General features: G+C 38.4%; 1 protein-coding gene across 2 annotated transcripts; it reads left to right on the top strand.

Moving 5' to 3' along the window:
• The first annotated feature begins 4,726 nt into the window (after positions 1-4,726).
• Positions 4,727-9,978, top strand: LOC105048685 (UDP-glucuronate:xylan alpha-glucuronosyltransferase 2). Of its 2 annotated transcripts, none has more exons than XM_010928086.4 (3): positions 4,727-5,032; positions 5,524-6,118; positions 8,852-9,978. In XM_010928086.4, exons 1-3 carry the CDS (start codon positions 4,844-4,846, stop codon positions 9,784-9,786), a joined length of 1,719 nt encoding a protein of 572 aa, XP_010926388.2. In that variant the 5' UTR covers positions 4,727-4,843; the 3' UTR covers positions 9,787-9,978. The 2 variants fall into 2 exon arrangements, with proteins under 2 accessions (XP_010926388.2, XP_019707074.2); XM_019851515.3 differs by having other exon boundaries at positions 4,902-5,037.
• The last annotated feature ends 1,278 nt before the right edge of the window (positions 9,979-11,256 follow it).

The raw sequence follows: 11,256 nt of genomic DNA, 5'->3' as shown, positions 1-11,256 counted from the left end.
GTCCGCATTTTCCTTGTCATTTATAACTCAGTGGTTGCTACGTGCGTTTCATGACCAGAGGCTATGCGAGGCGCAACTTTGCGCCGCTCTATGATCGTTGACGTATGTTATACATGAAGGAAATGCTGTTTCAAGCAAGGCTAGAGTATCCCATGGAGGTTGAGTGATGCCTTTGGGTGCTCAGTTTTTTCCTTTTTGGGTATGGGAGAGGGACAAAGCCCCAGTTACAACCTTGGAAAAGCCATTCCAATGTGGCCACTTTCCGTGCTTGTTTGCCCAACTGCATCTAGTTCTGTTCGTCTGTCCCTCTTAAAGACCAACCATGGAAGGGTGTCGTTGCAACAAGCAATCCTCCTTTTATTGAGAAACAAAAGAGACAACCCCATTTTATGGTTTGTATTTCACAAGCAAAAGGACCCCATAGGATCATATCAAGATAGTATGAAAGCATACTAGACTTGGACGAAAACACTTCACCTAAGCATGGGTTAGAACTTGATAAGTCTCTAGTTTTTATGATAGTGACTCCAAATTTTTGGTAGTGGATGATGATTTGCATCCCAACAACTTGCCATCACAAAGCTGGTTGGCAATCCAATAGCTACCATGTGATAATTGCATCTCATTGTGTGATTTTAGATGCATTGTATGCATGATAGCCTTTGGATTACACTCAGCTGCTGCACACGCATGGCAGCTACAATATTTCAGCTTCCTACGATCAAAAATGTTAGATGACTGCCTTAACCATGATGGTTTGTCACAATTTTCAATCACTAATGCCGAAATAATACCCAGCAATCCTATATGATAACAATGCAAAATCAATGTCAGCATGTCTCAATAAACTTCTAATATGTTATCTACAAATAGATAAGTACAGCTTCCTCATTTAGGCATTTCTTAAAAGGAATTTTTTGATTTTGTAGACATTTCTCATACTTTCCCACTACTAGCAGAAGTTTCTTTTTTTTTTGAGCTTTTACTTTTGACAAAACAATGTAGAAGTATCATCCATTACAATTACTCGAATTGGACACTTGGAAGAAAGCCTTCTAGTTTAAACTCAAAATTGGCAAAAAAGGCGGAGAATATCTCACTTGTTTTTTTTTTGGCAAGAAAATGAGATAGAAATGGGAGGTGGTAACCCATCCTTTGAAATTTTAGAAGAGGCTAATCTCTACCTTTCTATCCTACACCCATCCTACCACTCGAGGGAGGACTTTAACCGGAATCAATTCCCCGTTGTACTACACGGCGACTACGTGACAAATTAACTAGCCACATCAAGGCATTCCACGACAAGGTAGAGAACATCGACCAAACAACCACCTGATTGATGAACTCTCACCCACTCCGTTATTGAAAGTCTTCAACACGTCTCACAAGATCAAGATTGAAGGATGGAGAGGATGGTGGTCCATGCCGTACTTTTTTTTTTTTTGATAAGAGGCTCATGCCGTACTTAGCAGTAGTGATTATCTACAGTCAATGTGTCAAGGACCAGTTGATTCCAGGTAGCAATTTGAAGGAGACAGCACACCAAATGCTACCCCACATGCTTGCGCGGCGGCTTATCAAGCTTCCTCTTTCTTAACTAAAAGGCAAGATTGAATTAAATTTGGTAGGTTGTGATATCCAATGAAGCACTTAGCACAATAAAGAGGCCGGCATGGTGGTTGTAGGTGCTGCGCTCACGTCGTGGTGGTCACAAAGTTGGCTCATCCTCTCTCTCTCTCTCTCTCACACATCTCCAGCGGATTTGGACTGTGCATCCAACTTAGATGGGCATGAAAACCCAATGACCATGGTGACTTTATCCATAGAATATATTTTGTTACTATAGTTTTAGGTATCACGTATCATTCCATAATAATTTTCTTTACTAATATGACTGTATGTTTTTAGGAATCACATATAAGTCTATAATAAATTTTTTTATTAGTGTGATCTATATCGAGCTATATTGTTTTATTTGTATGTAGTCTGTACATTAGTATAAATATATCAAATAAAATTTAAACAGAAATAAAGAAGTCCATTTTCTCTTTTTTTATAAATATTTTAATATAGTATCAAAGTCGTTGATTATCTAATATGAAGATGTTATCTTTTCCATCTTTACTATGACTGTCGTTGCCATATCTACAAACCATGAAATCCTTTTTGTCGATCTATCAATCTTTATTTTTTTTTGTAGATTCTCTATTTCTAGTGGATCCACAGATTATCTATTTTTTGGTAAATTAATATATGAAGATCTTCGCCACCCAATTTGAGATCTTTTTATTTTTTTTTGACATTTTTTTTACCTCTAGTTCCTTTGCTGTTCAGTTTGAGACATTTTTTTTTATTTTTAGATGTTTTTCTACCTTTAGCTCCTTTATCATCTAATTTGAAGACTTTTTCTTCTTTTTAGATGTTTTTCCATCTCTAGTTCTTTTGCCATCTAGTTTGAAGTTTTTTTATTTTCTTTGAGCATTTTTCTTCTTCTGGCTCCTTCACTGCTCAGTTCGAAATATTTTTTTCTATTTGGATTTTTACTGCTTCACCATCTAGTTTAAGATCTTTTCCTTCTTTTTTGTAGTGTTTTTATTTATGAGAATCATCAGTCTTCGACTGTCTTCTCTTTGAGCATCAGCTTTATCTTTTATGATATTATTATCCATGAGGATCACTGATCTATATTTGCCTTCTCTTTGAATGTCAGCCTTCTCTTCTATAGCATTTTTGTCCATGAAAATCATCGGCTTTCGTCTGCTTTTTCTTCAAGCATTGGTATTCTATTCTGTGATATTTTTGTCTGCGAGGATCATTGACTGTATTCGCCTTCTCTTTGAGCATCGGCCTTCTCTTCTGTAGCATTTTGTCCATAAGAATCATCGGCTTTCGTCTGCTTTTTCTTCAAGTATTGGTCTTCTATTCTGTAATATTTTTGTCTGCGAGGATCATTGACTATATCTGCCTTCTCTTCGAGCATCGACCTTCTCTTCTATAGTATTTTTATCTACAAGAAAATAATAATTTTTAATTCTATAAAAAAAATTTAAATTCAAATTGGTACCTACAACACCATCCTAAGTTTGAACGGAAGCGTTAGCATGATTTTAAGAATCACATATCAGCACGCAATAATTTTCTTTATTAGTGTGATCTGCATTAGGTTATATTATTTTTCTAGTATGAAGTTTGTACACTAGTATAAATAACCTTTGAGATATATCAAATAAAATTCAAATAAATATCATGAAGCCCCTTTTCTCTCCACTTTTTCTCTTCTTTTGTAAATATTTTAACAGTTGATTACCCTTCCATCATGTATAATTAAGAAAGGATTATGAGTGCACATGGTCCCGTTACATTCCATGAAACCATGCGTTGTATTATACATCTTTGCGTCTTTATTTACTTCATAATGGCAATCTTTGTTTACATATATAGATAAAATCATTGGTCATCAACTGATTACAAGCATGAAGGCAAAAAAAGCGACGGATGATAATTGATGTGAACTGATAGAAGAGAGAGAGCTATTATCTTGTATTGAGATTTAGACATCTTTCTTTTCAATTGGCAAGGATAGAACTATGTATTTTGACGTTAACCTTACAGATAGACATTTTCTCCCAAGGGAAATGGAGGGCCAATGGCCCAAAAAAATATACAACCTATGCATTTTGAGGACAGATTCACCGCTCATTATTTTTCAAGCTATTGTGCCTTCTTTTTTTTTTTTTTCCTATTCAGAAAATAATAATGTATGAAAATATTAATCCTTAATAGGAATAATGATGAATCAAATATAGTTCAGATAAACTAATACTCGTAGTTGTCCTCTAATTAAAACCCCACATCCATCTAAGGTCGGATCGGATAGACAATATGAATTAGATCGAATCGGATAAGAAACTCGCCGTACATATATTTTAAAATAATTATAACTTTAGAAGGGGAGTTTAGATTAAAAATATATCAAGTTGGATTGAAAGTTGGGAATGTCATTATCTGCACCAATCTAAATCCAGTTTAGATTTTTTATTTAGAATCCATATCCGTTCTAAGGCTTAAATGAGTCGGATAAAATCCATCCTATTAGGGTGGATCGGGTAGGATAAAATCCTATCAATAGTTCAAAAATCTAAATTTTTAAAATTAAGATAACAGTGTGCAAGTTTTGTTAATTAAAGGATGTGGACTCCCTCTTATTAGGGATCAAAAGTAGTATCTCAAGAGCACTCTTTTTTTTGGGGCCAACAACGTTATGATAAGTTTATGATGTACATACGAAGAGAGATAATACTTTGAAAGATCTATAATAATGATATAATGCTACTTCACTATTTTATGAAAGTCTTCATGGCTTACAAATTTGCTTGTTAAATCTACCACATTATTTCCTCGAGTCCTAATTAACGTGTATAACATTGTATAGGGAAAAATTACAATACTGTCGTTCTTTAATATACCGATGTAATCCTTATTTTGGCTTGGAATACAATGATGTAATACAGTGCCTCACTAGGGACAGACTGTAGCAAATCCAGCTACATTATGAGAGCAAAAAAAAGCAAGAAGGAAACCTCCAAAGGATTGGAAGATGCACCCAAACAAACAGCTAAGGAAAGAAGACTTATTATTTACCTCAATCCCATTTGTGCGTGGCCGGCCCAAGGGTACACCTAATTCTCTCCGCCGGGCCTCTTATTTTATTCTTTCCCTGCGCATCCCAACCATTCCCAGATAAACAAATGTACAAGCACCGAAAGATGTTAAAAACCAGAAGGCCTGGGCCCCTCGCATGTACACATAATAAAGGTGGCCAGGGCCATCACCAGTTGAGAGGATGGGCTTGGGAGGGGACGTGATGAAGGCCGCCGCGTCGAAAGCTCTGGTCATCAAGATCAACCTTGCCTTCCTCGCCTTCTTCCTCGTCGCTTACATCGCTCTCCTCTTCCAACCATCGATTCTCCGCCATGAGAATTCCGCCTCTCTCGTCCGCTACTGCTCCTTTCGCGATTGCCACATGAAGAAGGTAAGGTGAGTGCTGATCCCAAGTTGTCTCACTTTCCAAAAGCTAAGAGAGCTTTTTTTTTTTTTTGGCTCGTATACATATTGAGTGAAATAATCCTTTAGAATTAATAAGAGAAGCATTCAGAATTTAAAATGTGTTGCACGATTGGATATGTAAACATGCATGCAGTCTTTTAATTATAAAAGAATATTTGCGAATTCTATTATTATTTACCAATTTTCTGGTCAATCTGCTGCCGCCTGATTTGTTTCATTTCATTTACTCATGAAATTAATAAGTTGATGGACAATATATAGCCTTCCTAATTGTTCTCAGAAAAAGAAGATTCGCTGATTTGAACTCAAAAATACGAAACTCTCTCTCTCTCTCTCTCATTCATTACTTTTGTTCGTCAGAGTCTTCACAAAGCTTGCAAACAGTACAGAGAATAATCAACTGATATCCATTCAGTGAAAAGCTGCTAACTAGAACTCGAATTCCAAAATTTGCAGGTGGAAAAAGAGATCACCAAGAAGACAGCAGCACTGATCAGGAAAGCTCCAAGTTTCCTCCAAGGATTGCATGGGAACGTGTCCATCGGTTTGGTGAACATGGAATTAGATGATGGAGTGATGGATTGGGGTGCCTCGGTGAAAGCCACAAAAGTAGATTTCGAGCAGGTATCCAAATTGTTTGAATGGAAGGACTTGTTCCCGGAGTGGATCGATGAGGAGGAAGAGAACGAAGGGTCGACATGTCCAGAGATCCCGATGCCAGACTTCTCGATATACGACGAGATGGACGTGGTGGTGGCCAAGTTGCCATGCCGACGACCGGAGGATGGTTGGGTCCGAGACGTCTTTAGGCTGCAAGTTCACCTGGTGGTGGCGAACTTGGCGGTGAGGAGAGGGAGGAGGGACGGGCGAGGGATGGTGAAGGTGGTGTTCCTCGGTGCATGCCGGCCGATGATGGACGTATTCCGGTGCGACGATTTGGTGGGAAGGGAGGGAGAGTGGTGGATATATGAAGCTCCGGCAGGGAGATTGGAGGAGAAGGTGGCCATGCCGGTGGGCTCTTGCAAGCTGGCCTTGCCATTGTGGGAAGAAGGTAATTAAAATTAATTACCTCTATTTTTCTCTATTTGCTTGTGTGGTCTCCCTTTCTTCGTGTAGCTTTGGGTCCCTAGATTGATTTCTTTTAGCTGGATGTTGGATAGAGTTGGTGAATCATGTGCTCGGATGGGGCAAACACGTCGATCTGTAGGATTCTCCCAGCCCATGTGGTCAACGAAAGGGGGACAATAATTAGACATCCATTTATTAAAACACTAGAATTTGCAGTGCATGCAGCCCAATCCGGCACCAGAAATTATTAGCAGATTTAACCTATAATAAATGCTATAGGCTCAGCTAGTGAAAAAAATATTACAGTAATGTTTTGAGGTCAATTTATCTGTTTGACCGTCTCAACATACTGCTGTAATATTTTTTTCATTAGCTTAGCCTACGGTATTTACTGTAGACTAAATGCACTTTAATAATTTTCATAGGTTTGGGCCATAAGGGTTTGCCGGTAGATGAGAGATTTAGATCTCAACGGGATGTTCTGCAAAACATTAAGATGAGGTACCATCTCATGTGTTGGGACAGATCGTTCTACTAGCATCCCAGTATTCCGATCGAGACATCTTGGAACATCTTCTGTTCTAAGTATTGGGATAGGGCAGGATGGCAATGCATCCCATTTTATGAGAAAACTAGAACAGTCCCGTCCTACGAGATTAAAAATTTTGGACGAGTCAATAAAATTATGGAAGAAAGGGAGTAAAACAAAAATTTTAAGGATATACTTGATTCCAAACAATGAAATAGTGATAAAATTATCATCACTAGTTTTTTATATGTAAAATTTTAGTAGCTAGTATTGACCTCAAAAATATTTTTATTTACTTGGTCTATGGTATTTATTGTAGACTAAGCCTATCTAATAATTTTTTATGAATTTAAAATTTATGAGTATTTGAGTAAATAAAATTATAGAAGAAAGAGAGTAAAACAAAAAATATTAGAGGTTCATTGGGCTCCAAACAATGAACTAACCGGTGGGAAGGAAAAAATTGTCTCCACTAATTTGTATATATAAAATTTTAACAGTTGATGTTGACCTCAAAACACATTTTTTTTCACTGACTTGGTCCAAAGTACTTATCGTAGATCAAGCCCATCCAATAATTTTTTTGTAGATTTGGGTCATAAAGAGTTGAGTAGTCGAGTCAATAAAATTGAGAAAATTAGAAATTTTAAAGATACATTGAACTCTAAACAATGAAATGGTCTGTGGCAAGGAATTAATTGCCACCACTAGTTTTTATATATAAAATTTTAGCGGTTGGCGTAAGGTCATCCATCAGCTATGACATGTTCTGTATATGTTTGGTAAAAGGTCATGCATCAAGAGGATTTTTTCAGTACCAATTGCTTGGCAGCAAGGTTTCTTTTGATGAAGTATACAAAATCTTAGAAGTATACATAATTATAGATGCCCTAATATCATTTGTCTTCAAAAAAAAAAAAAAAAAAAAAAGAGTTCATATGAGCCACATTTTGAAGATAGTCCAATAGATAGGGATGGAGATAGGATGCATCAATTATGCCACCATATACTCGGTGGCAAAAAAAAAAACCCAATATATGTTAGCCCTAGTCTCGTGAGCCACGTCCATATGCAAACAAACTTATATACTAGCGACGTGAGAGTGTTCCTCATCTTTTTTATTGACATATTCTTTCAATTTAGCTGTAACTCAATGATTCAAAGATCACAATTCTTTTTATAATTAATTCGAAGCCAATGCTGTCGTCCAAAAGTTAGCTGGACTCATTGGTGCTGTCGCGTACTCCCGTGACTGGAAAATCTTTGGCCAAGGACATGCACTCAAGACTTGCAATTGCCTGCAATCCTTACGAGTGTACGGCATTATTATTTTTAAATTTTTTTAAAACTCAGAGAAAGAAATAACCGATTAGTTTTTCTTTTTTTACACCCAAAGAATCAGTTTGTAAATGCTATACTATTATTAAAGTTTAAATCACAATGAATCCGTGAAAAAAAAACAGCATCTCCAAGAAGCATGCGCCCGCTCTCATTATGGAGTTGGTAAAGGAGAATTATTCGCAAGGCCAGCTTACAAGCCAAGACATCACACTCTGGTTAGGTGTAGAAGATGTCCGGCCAGTCAAAAGGTTGCTCCTCTCTCTTAGAAGCATCCATTATTAAACGCTATCCTCTCTAATAAATTAGAACTATTTTGAACAAGTCTTCCATTATTAGTTGAAACCTTAGTCATTCCGTAAAGACACAGATCTTTCTTGGAGGGTTTTTTGAACGGGCACATGCACTAATTTTTTTTTTGTTAAAATGCCAGGATTATTACTCCGTTGACAGATCCAAAACCTCATGCATAGGCTATCTTAGCATCATGGTTATATTTTAACAGTCTATTTGAATGGTTCAACTAAAAATTTGATAAAGTTTATAAACTACACCAGTAGTATAATCAACAAAACTATGGAATTATAAATTAGGTTAGATCTATATTTAAAAAGATCGAGAAGCATCTTTGAGTGGGTCAGCTCAAATTCTATGGGAAGAATAAGTCCACTCCAAAAATACTTGTGTCTTTACGGAATGACTAAGGTCTAATCTAGTTTAATTTTTTTTGATTTTACTGGCTCAACACATAAATTTTGTAAGGTTTTGGGTCCAACTATTCAAACAGGCTAATGGTGCCGGTCGAAATAAATTTTTTTGATCTCATGGCATTGCGTTAAATCTGTGCAGGAACCAACGAGGAGTACGACGTGTCGAAGTTCGCCGTTCCCGTGAACCCCCATCGGCGGGAGGCCTACGCGACGGTCCTCCACTCCTCCGACAACTACGTCTGCGGCGCGATCACCCTCGCCCAGAGCATCCTGAAGACGGGCTCCACCCGCGACCTCGTCCTCCTCCACGACAAGGCCATCGCCCAGCCCAAGCTCCGGGCGCTCGTGGCCGCCGGCTGGAGCCTTCGGGAGATCAAGCGCATCCGCAACCCCCGCGCCGAGAAGAACTCCTACAACGAGTACAACTACAGCAAGCTCCGCCTCTGGCAGCTCACCGAGTACCACAAGGTCGTCTTCGTGGACTCCGACATCATCGTCCTCCGCAACCTGGACCTCCTCTTCCACTTCCCGCAGATGTCCGCCACCGGCAACGACGGCATCATCTTCAACTCCGGCATCATGGTCATCGAGCCCTCGAACTGCACCTTCCGGACCCTGATGGCCCGCCGGAAGGACGTCGTCTCCTACAACGGCGGCGACCAGGGGTTCCTCAACGAGGTGTTCGTCTGGTGGCATCGCCTCCCGAGGAGGGTGAACTTCCTGAAGAACTTCTGGTCCAACTCCACGCTGGAGGCCAGCATGAAGAACCACCTCTTCGCGGCCGACCCGCCGAAGCTGTACTCGATACATTACCTGGGGCTGAAGCCATGGCTGTGCTATCGGGACTACGACTGCAACTGGAACATCGAGGACCAGCGGGTGTACGCGAGCGACGAGGCCCACCGGCGGTGGTGGAGGCTGCACGACGAGATGGATGAGGGGCTGCGGGCCTTCTGCGGGCTCTCGCAGCAGAGGACGATCGACCTGGACTGGGACCGGAAGAATGCGGCGGCGAGGGGGTTCCCGGACGGCCACTGGAAGCTCAACATCTCGGACTGGAGGCGGAATGTGTGAAGAGGGAGGGTTACTTAGCTGACATCTGTTGGAGTTCGTTGGCGCATAGATTAATACTTGGTAATTTTTGAAAGATTTATTTGTCTTTGAAGGCTTGGGAGGGTTCCTTTCCTTTTTGTACCGGGCTGCATGCAGGCCATCTAATTGATACAAGAAATCACAGGAAAAAGTTCAGAATATACGGTTTCATCAGTTCTGATAATTTTAGGAAGATGAGAATGGGACTTCTACTAGATATAGGATGTCGATTCATCAGCCATTCCTCGTTATTCCCATGACTCAGAATTCCCAAGCTTGTGTCCTGCTCAAAATGCGGTGCTTGATTACATACATACATACATACATATAACATACTACTTTATTACTAATTTACATGTAAAATTATATTATATTTATTTAATATTCATATAATTCATATAGAATGCAATATATTTCAACTTTAAAGTTAACATATAATCGAGATAATCATCTTAAATTATATAAATAGAAGTCATGATGGTTTTGTGGACTCATTAAATTTATTAAACGAGTTGTTTGTGAGCGGTTGAAGTTTGACTTGAACTTAAATGAGTGTGCTTGGGATTGGCTCGATTATAAATAGGCTAACTTGGGCTAGGCTTGGCTCACTCATGTTTATATGTACTCCACGATAATATTAGAGTCCGACTGATTAAATTTCTATCTGAATCAATTATCGGATTAGATTGTTAGAATCTACTTTGCAATGAAATTTGATAGAGAACCAAACAATAATGTTATGCTTGATTCTTGAATAATTTTAATCAATAAATTTGAATAATTTTGTTTGAATAAGTATTTATCTCTCATTAATCAGCTGAAATTATACCTGGCCCCTGGCAATTACTGAGATTTTACTCATGATTGGAAAATGTTTTTTGGCTGAATAAATTTGAATAAAGATGAAATCTGAATTTTACTTAATTTTTTAAACCACATTGAGCCTAAGCCGAAAACTTGTTTGAGCTTGTGGATGGATAAATGATTCTGCTCCGTCAAGTTACTTTGAAAATTTTGTTCATAAATATTTAATTTTTACCAACTATTTATCTAAAAACTTTCTTCTTATGATCTAGGTATCTTCATTTTTTAAAATATTTATTTTTCATAAAAAGTAAATATATATTTTAAAGTTTTCAACTATATATTTCCTATTCAAATATAACCAGCTATTTCCGTCCTACGAGGACTTGGAGATCTACGTGGCTTTTCCCTTTTTTTTCTTTTTTTGGTGGGGTTGTTGGTGTGCGGGTGGGGGTGGTTTGGTGTGGGCCGGCGCGTAACAGGATATATGTGTGTGCTTTGGTTGAATACCAGAAAGCTGGGATAACTGACATGCCACCAAATTTAGAGAGGCTAATTTCTCTCAAAGTAAGAACTAAAGCAGAAAGGAGTTAATTAATTAGTAGACCGATTGGATAAAATGACGGGTATACATAAATATACTTTTGA

The sequence above is a fragment of the Elaeis guineensis genome, chromosome 7 (assembly GCF_000442705.2).
Source record: "Elaeis guineensis isolate ETL-2024a chromosome 7, EG11, whole genome shotgun sequence".
NCBI lineage: Eukaryota > Viridiplantae > Streptophyta > Magnoliopsida > Arecales > Arecaceae > Elaeis > Elaeis guineensis.
Note: the sequence above shows the minus strand (reverse complement) of the source record. Positions and strands in the feature narration are given on the sequence as shown.